The sequence below is a fragment of the Gigantopelta aegis genome, chromosome 12, assembly GCF_016097555.1.
Source record: "Gigantopelta aegis isolate Gae_Host chromosome 12, Gae_host_genome, whole genome shotgun sequence".
Taxonomy (NCBI): domain Eukaryota; kingdom Metazoa; phylum Mollusca; class Gastropoda; order Neomphalida; family Peltospiridae; genus Gigantopelta; species Gigantopelta aegis.
In genome coordinates this window covers 42,746,587-42,769,956 of record NC_054710.1, presented here as the reverse complement: position 1 = coordinate 42,769,956, position 23,370 = coordinate 42,746,587, and the positions used below count along the sequence as shown (strand labels likewise).

The window sequence follows — 23,370 nt, the reverse complement described above, 5'->3', positions numbered from 1 at the left end:
ATAGGGATGCTGAAACTATATATAGGGTTTCCAATTATAATATTTGGTATACATTTGCACTAAGTAATATTCATTAAAGTGCACATATCTGTTCATACATGTGGTATGTACCAAAGCAAGGTAGAAATGTATAACAGATATAACGACAGTTTTAAGCTAACTTCAGCAACCTATTGTGATTAGGTAACATATGCTTTGAATGACAAGGGATTATGGAATGCATTCCCCATCTAGTGAGCAATTAGTCCAATATCAAATTACTTTAACATTTTGCAATACTGTTTATAAAAGGACATCTTGTGATTTGTAAACATGACAGAGCACTTTAAAAACAACACACTGCAGCAAAAATAACTCTAACTTAATCAATAACAAACAAATCTGCATCAAATTTTGTGAGCTATTTAATTATGTGCAATTAATGAGGAACATATATTATTTTATATGATGTAATTGTAAAAAAGTAGTTTAATTGTCTATAAATAACAGAAATAAACAAAAGTTTTAATAAATGTTACTGGTAATTGTCAGGAAGTTCTGATTGATTTTGGGTTTTTGTCACTGAAACAATGCTGGAAATCTGGCTTTGTGGTATGGCTTGAAACATCCAACACACAGGTTCACGTTGCACTGTTCACAGCCTGTGGCTGGCTCACGTCGAATGCCTTGTGTACTGCATTGTTTACATGTCCGTTTTTTACCCAGCACAACAGGCCAGTGTAAGAGTCCTTCAGCGGCTTTTTGCTGGACACTTTCTCTTTTCCTCTTGTGCCAGTAGTTCCCTATGAGCTGTTTGATCAGCTTCTGTCAGAAATCTAATTGACATCTGTTCTTCTTTCGGGCCAGTTTTTGATGTCAGCTGGTTGTTTGCAGATTCCTTCATCATTATGAATCCATTTATGATGCAAATGTCAACCAAGAACCAGAACAGATACTTCCACCACTTGGCAGCCCTCCTTGCAACTGAATAGGATGATCTTAGCTGGTCTGCTCGGTCGACTCCATTCATGTACATAGTGTACGACTTGATGGCTGAGGGGCAAGGTACATCTAGCTGTGAACCATCTTTCTTTTTCTGCTTTACCGTGGTTTTTTCTAATGGATTTGATAGTGTTGAAAGGATGTTCACTGTTCGCTTGTTATGCCAGGCCACAGCCATCATGCTTCCCTCTTTCTGCAGAACAACCATTTCTCCTTGGCATTTCAACTTTGCTTGTGTTACACCAGCAGGCAAGTATTTTCTGTTGGTACGCACTGTGCCACAAGCATATGTTTTATTCTCAAGAAGTTCTTCGAATAATGGAACTGAAATGAAGTAGTTGTCACAGTACACATGGTGGTTTTTTCCCCATATATCTCGTCAGATCTTTTACCACACGTTCACCAAGTCCTGTTTCAACTTTGTTGTTTGCTCTGCCCGTGTAGACTTGAAAGTCATTTAGAAATCCATTATGTGGATCTGCCCGTGCCCATATTTTGATCCCACGTTTTGTTGGTTTGAGAGGGAGGTACTGTTTTATTGATAACCGTCCCGTGTAAGCCACCATTGCTTCGTCTATTGATGTTTCACAGTGAGGGTCATACTGGGTTCTACACTGCACACGAACATCCTCTAAAAAGGGGCGAACATGTGCCAGCTTGTCATGTCCATGTTGCCCACGGTCTGGATTTTCTGCAATATTGGCAACATGGAAGTACTGACAAAGTTTGTCAAAACGGTCTCGGTTATGCATTCTGACATCCCTGTTGGACGAAATAATGTATCCATTGAAAATTACATATCTTGAGTAGGGGCTATTACAGTTCCCATCAGAATATTGAAACCGATGAAAGCACAAATTTCATTTGAACTTGTAGGAAACCATTTCGGATTTCTGCACCGTTTTGGACGATTTTTGCATTTGGGCATACCTATTGGTTTCTTCAGCTATCGCTGGTAAGTCTACTCAGGGAACTGTTGCTGAAAAAAGTTTATTTCTGTGTCATCGTTTTCAAGGATGTTTACAGCACCAACATGCTCTGTGAACGCATCTACTTGATTTTCTGTCAACACAGAACTCCATTTTGTAGTTTTGTTTGTTGCGGTTCCGTTTCAATTTTTTCGTCAGTTTCGCTACCGATATTCTGTCCATTTCGAAAATGTGACAATGGTATGTCGTCACTATCGCTACTTAAGTCTACATCCGAATTACTGTTATTTAAATCGAGTACGTCATCGTTCGTGAAACCTTCAAATTCCGAAATACTATCATCATCCGAATCGAGAAATACGTCGTCGTCCATTTTGTTTAATTTTTTTTCAAAGAGAACAAAGCCGAGCAAAGCCACGAGGTGCATGAACAAACCCAGCTGTAAGACTACTTTTTATTGGTCACTGGATTAATCTTCTACAAGCTGATAATGAAAACTTCTAATTATATTAGCCAATGACGTCTCATTTTACATGTACAGTCGGCCACGTGTCCAGTCGGCATTCGATAATAGCTACTGCTTGTAAACCACACGTACAGGCATTTCGCGCAAATTAACATCACGACGTGAGTCGGGATTCGGCCCCAAAGAGTTAATAATGGTATGCAAAGGTCTCTAGGTAAAGTGTTGCTGTGGATGTGTCATTTGCTTTCAAACCAACAAGATCTGTGTGCCTGAGTGCAATGTTTTCAAAGATTTAGTTAAAATGTGTGACATCAAACTAATTTGTGATAATCGTGATGACGTCATATTACTGATGGCGCGACTTTAGTACTGTGATTTACTCAAAATTTAATTAAAATGTTATTTTAGAAGTGTTATAGAATAAATAGAATTCGCTATTCGTTTTTTTTAATATGTAAAATATCAACCTCGATCGTCTAGACAAATACCGATTAACATAGACTCGATTGATATTTTCCTTATTAAAAAATACTTGTGACGAATCCTGTATGTCGCCAACCAGCTAAAAATGGTAAAAAAGCATTGGTCTTCCGTATTGTATTGTATTTATGAGGTATATGCATGGTGTATTGTATTGTATTGTATTGTATTGCATTGTGTATTGTATTGTATTGATGAATGCAAAAGGATAAAGAATTATAAAGTAACCTTTTAAACAACAAACCTTTCACTTTCTTTCCTTTGTCCTTGGATTTTTCATGCTGTTTCTCTTTCTTTTTCTTTTCTACAAATGATAACCCATTTAAACAACAAACCTTTAGTCTTTACTTCTTATTTCCTTGAAGAAGTCACTCTTTATGTTTAGTGGCAGCATATATTTCAATTTTTATAATCTTCAGTTAATTATGCAAAGGCTGTGTGTGGGATTGATTAATTTGTAGTTATTTATCACAAATAAATATTAAACTCATAACATATGACACTTGACAATATATTATATTTCGCACTTTAAGTTGCAATGTACAACCCAATTTAAGTAGTAAACATTTTAAAGGATCATCATTAATTCAAGCAAATTAAAAATGGTGGCAGAAAATGGTGCATCATACATAATAATAAGTTTGTTTTACTCATGCAATCCAGAACTAAGATTTCAAAAAATAATATTACAATTAGATATACTCAAGATTCAGAAAAAATTTTGATAGCAAAAAAAAAAGAACCTTATTACTATTCCTGATTAAAGACTTAATTCAACATCATACAAACAATGACAATGATGAGAAAAATATACATTATAAAAAATCAGTAAGAACTCCTAGAATGGTGCAAAATTGTAATTTTGTGTATTAATACTGGGTGCAAGAATAAAGAGAGGATTGAGACACAGAAGTTGCTTGTTTGTAAGTAGGGATCATTCAGTATCCAATCTATTAAACAAAACATGACAGTACATGTTTTTGCTTAATTATTACAGAAACCATATTATCAGAGGATAATATATGCTCTAATAATATGTTCAAAATTACAGAAAAGATTTGTCACATATATAGTTACATGCATGTAGCTGGTAAATACAGCAAATAATAATACGGGATCGATCATTTAAGGTTATGTTGTCAAAAATAACCTTTAAAGTAAATGATTGCAATGTACCAAGTTATTACTAATGGTTTCAATATAAATGTACAATTTTAAACATTATTATTCACCATGAGTTTTCTTTGTTTCTTTCTCCTTTGGTCCTTTCTTGTTGCTTCTCCGGTCTTCACTAGTGTTGGCATTCTTCATCACAGATGCATACAGACTCTCTGTGTTTTTAGATGATACCCCAGCACTTGTACTTGGCTGTACGCCATCTTGTACATCATTCTTTCCTGAAACTACTAAGAAAAGGTCATCATATAGGGTGTATACCACCAAATCAAATCCCATAGATGACCATAGTAGCATATGTGGCTAAACCTCCTACCTGCAGCATATCAACTGACATATATATGAACACCATGGATACAGCTAGGGTTAAAAATTAGCAGTTGCCTGATGGCCCTGAACCGCACTGAAACAGAATCGAATGTGACAAAACACACCTCGTCTGTGCTGGTGCGAACTACAGATTTAACAGCTGAAGATATAGAACATGAAATAAGAACAGTTCAGATCTAACGTCTTGACACCAAGTCTCACATGATGCAATAAACGTCCAAAGATTACTATAATAAACAATAAATACGCTTTTATGCTTTGTAATATGATAAAAAAAAGTACATCGTATATTTCGGTAAAATGTTTGTTTTGATTTATTTTTTTCCACAGATTTATTTTGCTTCTGATATTTATTTTATTAGTAGCCAACTACTGTATCATTTAAAATATTCAAATGAACACACACACATGCAGACACACACACACACGCACACGCAGACACACACACACACGTGCACACACACACACGTGCAGACACACACACGCACACACACAGACACACACACACATTGTTACATTTTACTGAGGCAGAAAATATTCATTTGGAGACTGTTGTCCATTTGCATCAAAAGGGAACCAATGAATCGTCATGTCACTTCATAATAAATAAATATAAAATTCATGTAAACACATACAGGTATTAATTTATTAAGTTTCAAACCCATACCATCTCAAACTAAAAAACCTGATGAAAAATAATAGTCCAAATTAAAAAGAAAATTCTTTACAAATTATCATCAAATTGCATATGTTAAATCTTCTTTTCTGATACATGTTTTAAAGCAATTGATGGAAAATCAAAGGCAATCCTTTGACAAAACCGTAATATATGACCAGGGCAATATCTCTGCACCATTCAGTCGAATGAGCATTTAGCAAAATTCCATGGATCTCTATCTAGTGCCTCGTCTATAGGACAGCCACTCCAGAAGAAATCCTTTACTGGAAATTTCATCCCTCTTGCATTTATTTATTATCAGTTTCCTTTTGATACAAATGGACTTATTATTTGACATTCTAATGTTCAACTTCAATTGGAGGGCTAGTTGAATTTGAGAAGGGCCACTAAGATTTCTCTGCAACTGGCCCTGCTGGCGACCACGGTTTTCATGTTAATTTTTAACCCTGTGGATATAAATACATCCGCCCCTCACCCTTAAAGTGAATCAGAAACAAATTGAGGGTAAACCTGCTCATTTCAGAAATAACGGGTAGCATCTACATGTATGACTACCCTAGTTCAGCACATAATTTTAGAACTGTTTTTTTTTATTTTACAGATATCCATACATGTACGTTTCAGGCACAAGCTACTTGACACAATGGTACTAGATAAAATAAGATTGCCCTGATGAAACTTTTTTTTTTCTTTTTTCTTTTTACAATAAAAAGACCCTGATTTTTTAAACCCACTTGTAAATAATGTAATGTTTATTCAATGTTTATTATTACTACGCTGTATTTTCTTGTGGTGATGCATCTCGTTTCTTCGTGTAGCATTGGTACTGATTAACAACATGTAAATTTAAGTTTAATGCCATGACTGCATGGTCTCAAGAATAATCAAACTAAAGATCTGTGGCAACAGACGTAAAAAGAAATTGTATTTCAGACACAGTAGCTTACGACCAAAGCATTACATAGTTTCCTGTAGCCTTCCCCTACATATCAATAGCAATGAGGCAAGGGCTGGAGGCAACTCAAGCTGGCCATATCCAGGAACCAAGTTAACATACGAAAAATACATTTACCTGCTACACCCACCCAAAAAAGCCCACCCACCCACCCACACCTACCCACCCACCCCACACACACAGACCCCCCCCCACACACACACCCACACACATACCCCCCACCCACCCACCCACCCACACATCTAATCTGATAATAAATCTAACCATATCACCATCAATATTTTAATTAATGCCACCACTAGAGCACATTAATTTATTAATTATTCTTTATCAAATATCAAATATTGGATAATCCTAACATATTTTGTTTTAAATCCTGCTATATAACAGGCCTGTAGGAACTCAGTGACGGAAATGTATTTGTTGATTTTATGTACTCTATGTAAAGTTACAAATATGGCTGTGGCCCCACCCCACCACCCCCCAACTAGAATTGTGTCCCACACTCCAGATAAATTCCTACCGGCCTCAGTAAACGATATTTTATGCACACACTGTCAACATTGGGGCAACACGAGCTGGCCTTAACACTTTTGACCATGTTTTTCCATCATTCTGTCATGGTGAATTTTATTTGTAGAATGAAAGAAATTGCATTTCTAGTTTTCAAAATTTTCCCAATCCCACAAATCTTTTTGAGGATCAAACTTATATATTAATAATAATTAAAACAAAATCATATATATATACTCTTAAAAAAAAGTAGGGGAACTTACAAGTTGTTAACCAGTACCAATGCTACACAAAGACACCCGACGCACCATGCAAAATGAACCTGCTCTGTACTTTCTTGTGGTGACATATAGGGGTGTAGAGTTTTAACCTAGGCTATAGTAAGAGTTTTAACCTAGGCTCGTGGATTTTAAAAATCAGTGATCCCATGGCTAATGGATTTTTAGAAATTTCTAGAAGCACTGCTTCCTTCAACAGTATAACCTAGACCCCAGGAAAAGTGACAATAAGACAAGTGCCCAAAAGTCTAATGAAAAATAAAAACATACCAACATGAAAACAGAGTTGTCTGCTCAATTATAGAACAACAAAATATTTTGACAGAAGTCATGGTATAAGCAGACTGCATAGTTTTTATTTTAATGTGCTAAGCATTGTAAAAATATAGAAAATTTTGAATGTCCATGACATCACTTTGGATCAATAACCAGGGAGAACGACATTTCCGTTTTCACAAAGTTGTTCAAATTCCAATACCAATTTAATTTCTTTTAAAAGTTTTTGTTTGAAATTAAAAAATGTACCTGGTTGGTTAATAAGAAAATCTTGTAATAATAATAAAAATATGGACTTCAAAGGATATGATATGATATTTTAACATAATATCTTACTGCCTGGTCGGACTCATCAACAATAAATACATTTTTTTAAAACTGTGTAATGTTTAAGTTACATGTAATGTATTAACATGACAAATGTAACCGTTACTTCCATGAATAAGGTAGTTTTTGAGAACAAAACACAAGCACTTGGAAAAAAACCCGATTTAGAAGAGAAACTCAAACTACATGTATAACGTATACATAAAAATATATGAGTGGAGGTTTATTTATATAATTATAAGCATTTTTTTTCCCCCTGAAAAAAAATACAGACCTGACTCCTCTTGTTTCTTTGCACCATCACCTCGATGTGTGTAGTACAACTCATTGTCCTCTAATACTGAAAAAACACAACAGTTTGAATGTTTAATACCTTTAACTAACAAGACTTTCATGAAGTTAAATTGTCGCATACCATTTTGCTAACCATGGTAGATGTTAAATTTACTAACGGTTACCCAAGTCCAGGATCTCCAAGGCCCTGCAACTTAGTGACTTGAATTTGGTTTGGTGCCTTTCCACAAAGAAAGGGCTACAATCTTTGTACCTGGCAAGAGGTTCCCAGTGGATAAAGATACCTTTAGCATTGACTAATAAGCGGTATTGATTTGATCGACAGTCGATTGGTAGATAACATCAAGTTTCACGTAGACTGTTATATAGTGCAAAATACCTTTGCTTGCTAGAATATTGCATAGTACTTTATTGTTTGTATATAATTTGTGCAATTAAATTGATTGAAGTAATAAAACAATTATGGCACTGTGTTTGTTTTTTGTTTTAACAACACCACTAGAGCACATTGATTTATTAATCATCGTTATTGAATGTCAAACATTTGGTAATTCTGAGAGTGGAAACCTGCTACCTTTTTCATTAGTAGCAAGGGATATTTTATATGCATCATCCCACAAACAGGATAGTACATACCACAGCCTTTGATATACCAGTTGTAGTGCACTGGCTGGAACGAGAAATAGCCTAATGGGCCCTTCGACGGGGATTGATCCCACACTGACCGCACATCAAGTGAGCGCTTTACCACTGGGCTACATCTCACCCCCTATGGCACTGTGATGAGACCAATATTATTTAATATAAAATAACTGCACAAATTATAAACAAATTATCAGTTTTTTAGATTAAAAACAAATAAAATATTTCTTAGAATAAGAATTATTCTAATTTGTATAAGAGGGATCGATCTAAACAGGACAAATATACATACCTGGCAATTCTGGTTTCTTTGCATCACCACCTAAGAAATACAAGTCATTGTCTTCCATCACTGAAACCAATGAAAACATAACAACTGAAAGTTTATATTAATAATGAATAACTTATATAGATGAACTAGTAACAGTTGTTCTCAATTTAGTGGTCATAAAACTCAAATGCATGTAATATACAGTAAATTCTCTACATCTTGAAGTTGCTGGTGCCAACAAGGAAGTTTTAGATATCGTTACATTAGAAATAATTAAACATCTTTTGGGATAGTGATTTTTGAAGCAAATAAAATGAACTTGTCTTAGATGGTAAAAAACAATCAGTTTAATATACGCGGAGGGTAAACACTGCCCAAGCCAAAACAGGCTGTGCTGCATAACAACTACCATTTATGTGGGCATTACCTGTAATCTGTATGTGTAAAATTATTTGCAAAACAATGTTCATGATTCACTTGTTGTGTTATGGCAACTGCTACAATATTGAACTGCTCGGCGGTAACAAGTAAAATTACTTACTAATAAACAAAATAAAACAAACAAAACATAAGAATTCAGCAGAATTAAATGTCCCGCCTACGAAAAACCTTTCGGTGCACAATGATGAACATCTATAAATGCAACTATAAACCAAGTTTTATTGACCTAGGACTTGTCGCTTGTCAAAAACTGATTTAAATGTGAAATTTCAAGGTTAAACTTTAATGCAAAAGTTGATGTGGTCACCGCAACCTAAGTATCCCATGTAACAGTGTTGATTAAAAAAAGTTGAAATGCCAAACTTGTCACTACATACTTAGTTTTTCTGCCAAAAAGAAATGGGTTAAGTTTAGAGTTACGGTTAAAACAAATCATACAGTAATGATAAGAGTAATTAATTTTGTCAAAAAGTTAACTTAAAATAATAAAATCTGCAAAACATTTCGGTATATGGCGCCACACCCATTTTACCATTTACCACTAACAAGAGACACATGTGAAAAGATATACCTGGCAACTTCAGTTCCTTGGATTCATCCCCAGCACCAGGCATGAAATACAGCTCATTTTCCTTCAACTCTGAAGAAAACAAGAATAATTATTTGCAAGTCTTCTTATTATATTAATTAACTATCTGGTAATAATAAAGTTTCACTCTACATATTAAGTAGTACTAATAGTGGAGCAGCAGAGAGCCAAACCATCCTCTAGTTTTCGAGACAGTCCAACCCTGAGTTCAACATACGTTGAGATATATCAAAATGTTCGTTAGTGCGGGCTGAGAAATTTGGGTTTGAAAATCTGTGTTTCACCCAAACAAAAATTGCAAGCTTAATAAATAGCTGGTAACAACCTTGCGGCAAGGTAGTAACTACCGCGTTTCGAGCTAGTATTTGGAACCTTTTTACAACCTTGCCGCAAGCTTGCGACGAGCTTCTTGCAACCTTGCAACGAGCTTCTTGCAACCTTGTCGCAAGCTTGTTGCATGCTTGCGACGAGCTTCCTGCAAGCTTATTCAGTTTAAGCTAGTATTTGGAACCTTTTTACAACCTTGCTGCAAGCTTGCGACGAGCTTGCGGGAAGCTTGTTGCAACCTTGCGGCAAGCTTGCGGGAAGCTTGTTGCAACCTTGCCGCAAGCTTGTGACGAGCTTCCCGCAAGCTTGTGACGAGCTACCCGCACGCTTGCGACAAACTTCCTGCAAGCTTGCAACAAGCTTCCTGCAAGCTTGCAACAAGCTTCCTGCAAGCTTGCGACGATCTACCTACAAGCTTGCATCAGTGGCAGCCATCTTGCATCTTGTATAATTCTTTTAAAAAAAACCAATGGTTTTAAAGTGAAAAACATGAACAGTTAAAACAAAAAAATAGGTGCTACATGTTGTCAGATACTTAGGCTACAAAATTAGTTTACCTGTCTGATAGACATGTTCCATTTATGTGGGATATTCTTGACTAAACTAATATGCTAAAAAGCTCCTGGTCCTATATTCTTCTTCTTCTTCTTGTTTTAGGTTATATTCCTCCACTCTCTGGAGATCCACACTGGTGTAAAGTCATTTGTTTGTTTCTTCTTGTTTTCTTTTTTCTCCTGTTTCACCAAACAGGATTCAACCAAACTTGGTCCAAATGATCCTCTTATAGACCTGACCAAGTGTTGTTATTTTTCAGGCCAATAAAAATTCCAAGATGGCCGCCCTGGCCTCTGAATAACTGAGACATTTTTAACTTTTACTCAAGTTCCACCATGCAAATTTAAACCATATGTATTCCTAATGATTCTCTCATGGCCCTGACCAAGTTTGTTATTTTTCGGGCAGATTTAAAATCAAGATAGCTGCCCTGACCTCTGATTGACAGAGACATTTTTTTGCTTCTTTTCAAGGTCCACCAGGCAGGTTTCAATCAAACTTAGTCCAAATGATTCTCTCATGACTTACTAAGTGTTGTTATTTTTGTGGCTGATTCAAAATCCAAGATGGCCACCCTGGCCTCTGATTGGCTCAGACATTTTCAACATCTTTCTCAAATTCCACCAGGCTAATTTCAACCAAAACATGGCCCATGTCATCCTCTCATGGCCATGCATATGTTATTATTTTTGGGGCCAATTGAAAATCCAATTATTACAAGATGATTCTGTTTTAACCATATTGTATTATCATTCGTTATGTATTAATATTAATTTTGTTTTAATTATTATTGTAAATACTATCTAAATCTGTAACATGTATGTTTGGTTGTTTAGCCACTGTTCCCACTGAATTTGATAAATCATATGAGAAGTTATGAATTAAAAAAAAATAACCATGAAAATGATTTGGACTTAGCTTTTTCTCCACAAGTGTAGACATATGCTTTCACAGTTGAAGATATACATGCAGCAAGCTAGCTTACAAAAATGAAAACATGCTTGCGGGAAGCTTGCACAGTTGAAGATATGCATGCAGCAAGCTTGCTCAAGCTTGCAAAATGAAAACATGCTTGCGGGAAGCTTGCACAGTTGAAGATATGCATGCAGCAAGCTTGCGCATGCTTTCACAAATGAAAACATGCATGCGGCAAGCTTGCAGAAATACTGACTACCTTACGCGAGCTAAATGTTAGCTTGCAAATAGCTTGCATTGCTTGTACTACCTTGTAACAACCTTGTAACTACCTTGCAACAACCTAGCCGCAAGCATGCATTTTTGTTTGGGTTAACTTTCCCTGTTTAAATACTTTTTTTTTTTCTTTTTTTTTATTATTTATTATTATTATTATTTTTTTTCCTTCTCTGGTAGAATCGTTGGCCCTTGGGCCTAATTTTTGATGGGGGCACCGAGACTGGAGGGCACGACGGTTGGGTTGGCCGGGGGGTGCTGGGTGGGTGGGGGATACTCCACCGGAAGATGGTTAGGGCGGTAGGCGTAGGCGGTTTTGGTCGTAAGAGTTGTTAGGTTTGTCCAGGGGACTGCCCCCCCCCCCCCCCCCCCCCCGGAACCTTACCCGGTTTCGGCCACACCGAAGTCCCCAATACAATGGGTGCCCCTAAGGATGGGGGCACCGAGACTGGAGGGCACGACGGTTGGGTTGGCCGGGGGGGTGCTGGGTGGGTGGGGGATACTCCACCGGAAGATGGTTAGGGCGGTAGGCATAGGTGGTTTTGGCCGTAAGGGGTGTTAGGTTTGTCCGGGGGACTGCCCCTCCCCCCCCGGAGCCTTCCCCGGTTTTGGCCACACCGAAGTGTGCATGACATGCCGCAAGGTTGTTACCAGCTATTTATTAAGCTTGCAATTTTTGTTTGGGAAGCGTCTGGTGAGTCTGGCAATATAAAAACGTATCCTGGCGATTCCAAGTCCAGGGGCGCCTCTCCATAATCCTGGAGAAACAGAACGTTATGCCATTCATCAGACGCTGGCACCACTTTAATTTAGAAACCTAGAGCATACAAGTATGGTATAGAACCATGTTGCATACCCTAGGATAGGAGCAGCGCACCGCCCTATTAAATTCCTATTAGAATATCAATGTCTGTATATTCGGTGTGTTTTTGGTCGTCTTAATATTTGTAAGAAGCCCAAACTGGATTTTGTCTTCAAGTAATTTTGTATGTACGAAAAAACATATTTTAGGAAATAAAATGAAATTTAACCTAGTACAAATACATGTATTAGAACGATCAGAAACATGTTTAATGTACTAATAATTTATGCAAAAAAAAAATGTTTGATATGTAATTACAATCGTTAAAAAGTCTTTATTAGTCAATAACATCTTAACAATTGCAGCAAACTCAGGAATGTCCCTTTAAAGTCTCAGGTTATGTTGGATCCAACATGTCATGCAAGGCAATACCATCAACTGGTAAAGATATCAAGAAACATGCAACAGGAAGCTATATTTTGTAAGTGGTAGTTTTTCGCCAGGCAAGTTTTTTCCCAGTATTTTTACAATGAAGACTGTTCAAAGGGACAGTCCTTTTGTCAGAGTCCCAAAAAACAGTGGTAAACTTTACCACACTGGCATGCTTACTAGTTTGACCTGTTAAAGAGACTCTTCTGAGGTTGCTGTCATTGTTTCCCATTAACAGTTAAATTGAGCCTTTTCACAACTTTAAATACATATTAAATACATTTTTCCTGTTTGCTACATGTAGTTTTGTACATTTGTGTTTGTGGATAACTTAATGTGGATAACTTAATGTGTTTCTGGTCATCCTAATGTTTGTAGTTGCAGGCCGTCAAGTGAGGCAGTGCATGGGTCAAAAAAATAGGAAAATATGATTTTTTGTTGCCTGAAAATAGGGTTAAAATAGGAATTTTGCCCACAAAATAAGAAGAAAATAGGAATTTTGTATAAAAGTAAATGTCCCAAAATAGAGAATATTGCAGGGGTCAAGTGAGTGAGCCATCTCAAAAAACTAAATATGGAAATAGAAAACCATTGAAAAGATAATAAGACAATGTGTATATCATAGGAATAAAATAGGCACTTATTTTGTTTTAAGATGGCCTCCCAACACCCCTTATAGCCATTCCGATCCACCACTTTTTATTCAGACAATGCAGTGGTTGAATTTGGTTCTTTGGTGTAAGACTTTTAAAAAGCAACACAATGCAGTATTCCTTTTATGCTATTGAATAATACAAGGTACAAGGTCAAATTTTAACTCTGAAATGACAGGGGTGTTGACTGAAAAAACCCACACAACAAGGCATTGCAGACCCAGTGACACCATCAAAAACAGCAGCAATATGGCAGTGTGTGTGTGTATGTGATTGTATGGACACTATTTTTTAAATTAGTTTTCTCTTGGTAGATCAACTGGATAATATAGCTGGATTTAGTAGCTGTGTGCTAACTGAATTGGTAGAAATATGTCAAATCATTATGATACTGCAGGTGTGCACATTTAATAGAATACTTGTTACGGTAAGCAAAGCACAACCTGCAAATGAGCACTGAAGTCCTACTTCCTTAGACACCATGCACCAGTATATCAGAGGTAACCCTAACAGCTTCAGCCTGACTTCGTACAATTTAGATGTGATGAGAAATGTGGAAAATGTAAGATATTTGCACAAACAACCACCCACCCACACAATTTAGCAGGGGTTTTTTTTAGAGAAAAAAAATCAGGCCACCAAAATTTAAAATATAATGGCCCTATATATACAGCCCTAAATCCACTCTGGGCTAGTATGCACGTAGTCACTGTGGAACTTTGTACAGTTACACTTTGAACCAAATTCAGCCACTACATAATTCACCACAAGTTACATATATTAAATTTGTAGACTGAATGTCTACCAATAAAACATTAATCCAAGTGCCAAGGTGCAAGTACACTAATAAAACATTTTAAAACAGTTAATGACCAAGTTATAAACTGAAAGTAGGTAACCAGAGGGAAATTCAGTTTTATGATCAACTGGCTACATTGTGTTGTGTTACCTTGTGTGATGGTTAACTATGCATTGAGCTACATACTGATCATTTCTGATCATGTATAGGTTCTTGTAAAAGGCTTTACGGGTCTGATCAAAATTTATAATTTGTGTTTGGGAGTACATGTATTTTCGATCGGAATTTTATGCACCAGTGTGTTGCCTCAGTGTGTTGCCTCAGTGTATAAGTCGACTCTCTACTTTTGGAATGTATTTCTAGACTTCAAAAGTCGGCTAATACACGGCAATATACGGTATCCACCAGATCAAGGGTTTCCCTAGAGCGATAAGCCGACACGGCCCGTGCTCCCTTAGCCAGCCAAGTAAGCGCCTTCATGTCTGGTAAGCACCTTAACTGCAGGACCGTGTCGGCTTAATTTGTAACATGTATACAAAACAATGGAGCTGTGATCCGTAACGTCATTCACCACACATTATTACACTTCCATTTGGTATCTCTGCAATTCTTTAGATGTTCACTTTGAGGTCCATTGATCGCACCGTTTTAATTGTCGGCGGGCTTGTGTTGGTCACGTGGTACAGGTGATCGGCTACTACTAATCCGCCAGATAACTGCTTGTTGTAATAATGTCTGTATGCTTGGGAATTATGCATCAAGACAAATCAAAGAAAATACCTATTAATTGAATAAACATCTTTGAAGGTGAAATTCTTGAGTAAAGCATGTCACCATTAATCCTGGTATATATTTACCATATCGAAACCGTAACTACATTGTTATTTGCTAAAATGAACGGTCACGGATCGACCAAAAAAATGGCTAATAAAATTTGCAAGTGGCTAAAATTTTGGCTGAGCCATTTTCTATCTTCTGATGTGAACAAACGGTTACATAATCTATTCGACACCTCAAACATAATAATACCAAATATTCAATTAGCATAATAGCGATCTCGCGATCGGTAACGAGAAACGGTGTTATCCAGAATACAGCGTATGCCTTATGATGTTTTCTAATTTTTATAATCAAGGTTATTAATTTTAACGGCATGCATTCGACATGTATGACAGCAATGTGACGGCGATTCAATGTCTGGAAGATATGTAACTTGCTATTTTAATTTTGTAAAGTCTTTGAACCAAAGTAATCAAATTTGAATACACATGCCAGTTCAGGGCCGAATGACATGTCGGCTATCCCAAGGGCTGAGTTCAGCCAGACCGAGCGGAAACAAAACGTTCGCTACACTGTTTTGTGCGCTTCACGTTAAACCAAATGGACACGACGGACACCAATCAAGTAGTTCGCGAACGTTAGGAAGAACGTTTGTTGGCTGAACCAATGTAAGCTCTCGGCATAATATACGTTACCCTCTTCAGAGTCAGCTGACACCCACGTGTCAAGAGATATCGTTGCGGACATGAACAATACGATTACACAGGAGTAAATCTTGATGTAAATGTGTAGAAAAACAATAGTTGTTTGCATCAATGAATACCTAACTGCAGTTTCGTTATTTCCTTTGTCTTTGTTAATTTTGTACCTATGGTCGAGAGCACGCACTGAGATCGCGATCGCGGGAAATGTACATGCAGTATTTATACAAATTGCAGTTAAACGTACACTGAATTAGTTTACAATAATCATATTTGTTAGATAATGCTAGATATATATTTGTTAAACTGTGAGATGACATTTAATAAGTTAGCTGGATTTTAAAAAAAAAGTAAAATTTTATTTTATTAACGTTTTGGGGTTTTTTTGGTAGTTTTTTTTTATAAATGGAATATACTGTGAAGTCAGCATTCTTAGCTTAGGTATTTTACAAGCAGAAATCACAACAAACATTTAACACGACGCTGAAATCAACAACAACAACATGACGCAAATTATGAAGTTGTTGGGGTAGGGAATTGATGGGGGTTTTAGAAAAAAGTCCCCCCCCCCCCCCCACACACACACACACACAAAAACAACCCCAACATGATTTGATGGATTGAAGGCAAACACTTAACTGTTTTCAACTCACTACGCCACTTCTTTTGGCTTGATTTTTGTGTTATAATGATGCTAAATATGTAAGCGCCTTAAAAAAATCCTGGGGAAAGGCCTGCAGATAGCAAGCTAAACTGAACATTCATCAGCCTTCACTGGAGCAACTGCATGCAAGCTATTATAACTCAAAAGCACCATTACCTGCAGATAATGAACTAAAGAAATAATTAGTATGTAGCGCAAAGTCACTAGGCCTAGACTGAAAGGGCTGCCATATTCCTTTCAACCTTCTAGTTTTGAGCATTCAAAAAGATCAAATATTACCAAAAAACAGAAACATATCCATAAATTCAGAAATTATAAATAAGGACGACTTTATATTGCATTGTGAAAATTAATAACTGGAAGCCTGTAATGGCAATGATGTTACACTAATGATATTATAAAGTAGTGCCCAGGTTTTTAAAACTCCAAAGTCATGGCCAAGACTGGGATCAAAGTAGCAGGATGCTATAGGAGCTAAATGTAAAAGTTTCATGCCCTTGACTAAAATTAAACATTAAATACATTTTCTCATTTTAGACTGTTAGTGTTTATGTAAGCAACAGCTTTCTCGTCATCCTAATGTTTGTAGCAGCTCAATCTTCAATTTATTTCCTCTTCTTGTTTTGAGCTACTGTAGTACAAACATTAGGACAATCACAAAATGTTCAATACATTGTATATACTGGCACTGATATTCTAAATAAGATAGTGTGTTTAATAGGTGATTTAATTTGATAAAAGAGGTCAATTACTCAAAAGCATCTTACAACAGCAACAGTTTTGGGACAGTCCTTTTAAAAGCTGGAGATGAAACCATGCATCCCATCTGCATATTCAGATTTCAATGACTATGCCACAAATATCACAATATGCCTCATAGCAAGTCATCTGGAGCAAATGGTGTGAAGAGAAAAAATATGGTGTCACTAAAAAAAAAAAAAAAAAAAAAAAAAAAAAATGAAACTGATCAAAAGGGCAAAAAAAAGGGATAAAATAGGAATTTTCGTCAAAAAGAGGGCTAAATAGGGACTCATAAAAAAAAAGAGGAATAAATAGGAAAAAGTAGGATACGTACTTGACGGCTTGTAGTTGTCCAAACTGGATTTTACCTCCCAATAGTTTCTACTACGAACATTAGGACAACTGAAAACACATTGAATATACAGACACTGATATTCTAAACCGGAAACATATTTAATATTTAATTTTAGTTGTTGCTCTATGAGTTTGAAACACGTTACAATGACAGTAAACTGACGATAATCCTTTTAAAGGGAGGGTAAACTCAAATAAGAGCCTTATGTGTTCGAAAGATGCATACCCGAACCACCAACACATACTGACACTTTAACAAATGAAAAACGCGTAATTTTAGAATGAATAAAAAAACATGATTATTCCTTCTAACTGGGGGCAGCCATTTTGTTTCATTTTTGTGACGTCCGGTGATATAACTTGGGGCGAAGTAACGTCAGCTCCATCCAACCCCTCTTAAGCACAGTGTAAACAAACACTCTAATTTACGACAAGGCGCTTCGCTTTCATCAACCTGACTTGTAAAACAACATAAATGACTTGATAGTATAATAAACTATTTAACTAAATATATTTCAATTTGCATCAATACAACAAAATGGAGTTATAGTATTTTTCTCTTTAAAAAAATCCAAAGAAAAAATGCTTATTATTAGGCCTATTGGTAGGGTACGTTCGAGCAAAAACGACCACTCACGATACCCAAGTGATAATTTTCTTTTCTTTGGGACTATGTAATTGGTCAGTTTTGTGATTTTAGATGGGAAAGTCTACTTAATCAGAATTACTTACCATAATAAAGTGATAATGTCCATTACGATTTGAGGGGCGTCCGCGCGGCTAACAGACAATACCTTGTGATCTTAATAAAAGAGGCACATCTTTTTAGTGTGTCTAGACACAGTGTCTGGGGACCGTCTAAATATACACCTGCCAATCAGGAACCACAGGTACAGGCCACGGAAAGAAAAGACAAATTAACCAAGAACACACTCCGATTATTATTTCAGTACGTGGGTTAAAGCCGCACACCCTAGTTCCATCCAGCGAAAATAAATTATAACTTGGTTAATCTACAAACCTGTAACACACTTAGATCACGTTTTTATCAAATGGAGTGAAAAAGCAGGTTTTATATCGATAAATACCATGGGAATCCCCATGTCCCAATTGCTTGAAATAATTTTGAAAGTTAGTATTCTGATGTCACCGGTAGAAGCACAACAATGCCTACATCACGACAAATTTCACAGACTTGGGGTGCGTTCGTTTCACCTCTCCTGGACATGTTCCAACTGTTCTGTCCTGGTTGTATCCCCTCTCCAGATATCGTAAGACTTAGCAAAATTATTGGTTTTAAGGGTTTGTAACGTTTTGTATTGAGACACTTACTTGTCTGAACTTTATTGTTACTGAAAATGTTCACGAACTGTGAAGAAAAATCTCACAAATGAACAACAACAAATCGGATGTTGATTGCGCGAACCGTGCACGAGAAAACAAACCGAACCAAAATGATAACGGTCACGTGATATACCAACGTCTGTGACATTAAAAATAGATTGGACCTCGCTTGCTTAACGTTTTTTTCTCGACAACACGTTTTATGAAAAAATGCAAAAAATGCATTTCGTGGTTTTACAAACATCAGGATTACCAAAAAGCACTTCAGGTGAATGGAAATTAATAAAATGTAAGTAAAGTGCAATTTTATTTGTGAAAAATGGGGTTTAATAGCGAAAAACAACGCCGTAATGGTTAACAAATAAACGTAACTAGGGTGTGTCCCTTTAATTTATGTACAAAACAAGTATATATTATTTTTTAATACAAAATAAGCCACCATTGTCAGTGTTGAAATAACTGTATTATGTTACCAGCTTATTGGGATGGATATTATTACAGAACATTGCGATGCATCTGCAAAAAATCAGGTATGTTTTGTTTCTTCAGTTAGAAGACTAATTCCTGACGTGACACGTTAGGTATTACGTAACCACCAGCTCGCCAGAGGACATATTCACTGGGATGGTACAAAATGGCTGCACCCGTTATATATAATAGCCGTCACATTTAAGCGTTTTATTAATTAACTATACGATTATACTTGTTGATATTAAACAATAATGTGCATTATATATCGTTGAATATGCATACCAGGCCAAATGCCTTAATTTTCCCTTCCTTTAAGGAATAAACTGTGCTAGCAAATATCTTTGCATGATGGTGGATGCTTAGTGTCAGCTAGGATTCAGCATCAATATGTTGTCAGCACACCTCCAAAAAGCTTCAGTTCTTATATTGGCCTCTTCTTTTTGTGGAATGTGAAGAACACATATTGGTCTTATAATTACCACAGCAGTTTTGTTACTTCCACAACCACTCAGTCTGATAACACAATGTCTGGTTCCAGGAGAATCCCCCCCCCCCCCCCCCCCCCCCCCCCCCCCCCCCCCAAACATGTAAAAATAAAGAACATTGCTTGGCTAGCCTGGGTTTTTTTTTTACTGTTGATGAGAAATATTTCTATATTCTGCAAAACAAGGCAGTAAAGATAAGGAAGAACTTAACAATGGATGGAGTAAGTGTTATGTACCTTCTCACTGTCAGTTGTGAAAACGGTTCCACCAGCAAGAGTTAAGTGATATGCAAATGCATCATAGTGTGATGCAGTGTTATCAGACTAACATGCCTATATGTATTCAAATGATGAATAATCCTTCATAAAATGTCACATCAGAAACATTCCAACAGATGGCCAAAAGGTTTTTCAACCTTATAAAATATAGTGCTTACTTTTAAAAGCAGTAACCCTGTTCAACAAATACATGTGGTGTCTGACAGAATCAAGGGGCAGACACTGGGAACAGACATTTTGTGCAACAAGAAATGCATTCCAGCAAACTGGACACGATTTCTCAGCAACTGTGAAAATAAAGCCAGCCTAGCAAAGTTCTTTACTTTGTACATGTCTAAAAATATGAAACACTTACAAAAGGACCAGACATTGTTTTATTAGTTAAACCTGTTCAGGTTGACATCAACACACAGCAACATGTGTTCCTGACATTCCACATTTGCAGCCCAAACATGAGGAGGCTCATAAGAGAATCGTAATGCATACCATTGATGCTTCTAGGAGGGCTGCTAACAACAGAGCAATGTCTAGTTCTGATGCTGATGTCCTTGTTCTTATTCAACAAGGTGCAGTGATACTTTCTGGCAAATCTACTTCTTATAATGGGCCATGCTGGTAAGGATGCCATCGTGTCAAGGTTTATCCCTGTTCATGAGATATTGTATCACCTGACACTTCCCCAGAGAAGTACCGCTCCTTCCAGTTTACACACTGCCAACTTTGGAAACAAGATCAAGACTGTCAAAACAGTACTTTGTGCCGAGTATGACATTAGATAGAGCTTGTATGACAAAAAATGTATGGTATTTCTTTGGACAGTTTTCATTGTGAAAAAGCATGGAAAACCCATCTGTTGAAAAACTACATCTTATATGGAGAATAGATTTCACCTGTATGTGACTTGATATCTTTATGGTGTAATGCCAACATTGCAATGTTAGGAGATAATCTAAGATTGAAATTCTTATGAATTAGTCACCAACCGCTCCTGAACTTCTTACAATTTGAATAGTTGTTCAGCAGATTGCATAAGAAGATATCAGCATTGTACTACTATTTGCATTTACAGATGAACTTTTTGATGAAACCAGTGCTCTAACCTGTTGATCATAGCAAACTGTAGATAATAATAGTGACTAAACTATAGATATGTTTTTCACTGAATAGGAATAGTGCATCATGTGCATGTTATAGCTAGTGTTTGGGATTCTACAATGGATGGTAATACACTTGTCACATATTGGTCATGTACTTGTCATACTTTTGTCAGTACTGAATTTATTTTAATTCTAAATCTTTTCTGTATTTTTCAATATCTAACAATTTGATATTTTAATTCAAGAAGATAATTATATATCATGTCTAAACTTTTTGTTTTGGCAAACACATTTGTTAGGTCAGGTTATAGCATTTAACATGTACATTCAGAGCAAGCTATTTTATCGCATGTGTACAGGTGCCAGCATCGGCCAGCTCCTGTGCCCATGTCAGGACACATTTGTTGCTTGAGGATATTTTTTTTAAGCATAATGGTGTTTTTTTTATGTAATGGCCATACAAACACACAAATACAGTAAATATAGTTGATATGGTATATATACTGCATTTGGTAAAAGTCATTTAGGCCTCAAAAAGTAATAATTAAACCAGTTGTATACAATTAAGCTTTGAAAGTTTGCATTTTTACTTTTTCGTATTGTTTTACCCCAAAACACACGCATAGCTGCCAACATTTAAAAACGGGAAAGAGTAATCATTTTCGCGTGAATTGTGACCCGTCGTATAAACCCTTTTGCTGTGTAAAATATCCAGATATTTTTTTATGAATTGTTTTATCGCTGGCCTCAACGATGTCCTGGTGTTTCTTCGTTTTGATGTGCCTTTGGCAATAATTTTTCCCCGCCATGGGCAACAGAAAAATCAACACGACATAAAGTGCAAAATGCACTAGTATTACTAACAGAACTGGCCTTCAAAACAGGCCACTCATTGCTGTAGTCCTGTTTATACTTCTGTACTACTTTTGGCTTTTTCTGAGCTTTGCACAGTTCATATGGCTCTGATCGTTCGCGTTTTTTCGACATCTTTACAAAATGGTGTCGTTTCACAAGCTATCCCGAAGTGCGTTGCGCGCGCAAAAAAACTTCGGTGTGCATTTGTGGCTAGTTGGGCGAGTCCAATTTATGTGATTCGCAGGGGTGGTAGGTTATTACAAAAAAACCCAGGAAAACGCGGATTTGCCGTAATCTTTCAGATTACGGGCGTAATGGCGTAATAAGAGATGGAAAATCGTAATGATTCCGCATAAATCGTAATGGTTGGCAGCCCTGCACACGTTTTCAACCCCAAATTTCTCAGCCTGCACTAATTTGCCACAATGTCAACACTGGTTTCCTGAATCCTGATCCCAAGACAAACATTTTCATATCTCAACTTATGTTGAATTCCGGGTTGGACTATCTTGAAAATTGGTGATCCCTGCTGTTCCACTATGAACCAAATAACTTCCGGCTGGGTCAAAGTTCAAGGTGCACCCAACTTTTTATAGAGAAGTTAACATCACAAGTCCTGTGATTGGTGATAAATATTAGTGTGTTTATCTGGGCAAAAAATGTATGCAATTATATTTCATCTAGTACAACGTACTGTGTCAAGTAGCCTTGTGCTTGAAACATGTATGGGTACCTGTAAACAAAAAATCCATTGCAGCAATCCATTGAGACAAAACATTCTTCATAACGTCTCCCATCTAGTTTGTAAAAAGTATCTTTGTCCCACGGTTCCTAGTACGCTCTAAACAGCACTTCCAAACCAGAACCAGGCAGAGAAGCCTTTCAGAATTAATTATCCAAAGGAAGCATATGAGACAAACTCTGCCAGAGGGAACTTTTCTCCTGGTCTGTAATGCCATTGACCCATTCATGTTATAATCCACCAAGCCATGCCAAAAAACATGAATCTCACTAATACGACAATATGCCGCTAGTGAGACAAAAAACAAAGTCTTCCATGGAGAGTGGCAAATTTCAAAGACTTGTAGGGCTTGCCTTTGAGCGCATAAAGAACCAGGAAACATTCCATTTCAGCAAAATGGAAAGCCTCTCAACTGTGCTCTGCAACGACTTGATTAAGTCATGCAACACAAGCTTCGTAGAGAAATCCTGACGTC

The 23,370-nt window shown here is 36.7% G+C and overlaps 1 protein-coding gene across 1 annotated transcript in view; it reads right to left on the bottom strand.

The window, feature by feature from the left end:
* The window catches only part of LOC121386065, an 84,178-nt gene that overhangs the window by 13,843 nt on the left and 46,965 nt on the right, over positions 1-23,370 (bottom strand). The window contains exons 9-12 of the mRNA XM_041516864.1: positions 8,619-8,678; positions 7,665-7,730; positions 4,089-4,259; positions 3,101-3,160 (exon numbers count right to left, since the gene is read on the bottom strand). Of these exons, the coding sequence (XP_041372798.1) occupies positions 3,101-3,160; positions 4,089-4,259; positions 7,665-7,730; positions 8,619-8,678 (357 nt within the window). The remainder of the gene's footprint in view (positions 1-3,100; positions 3,161-4,088; positions 4,260-7,664; positions 7,731-8,618; positions 8,679-23,370) is intronic.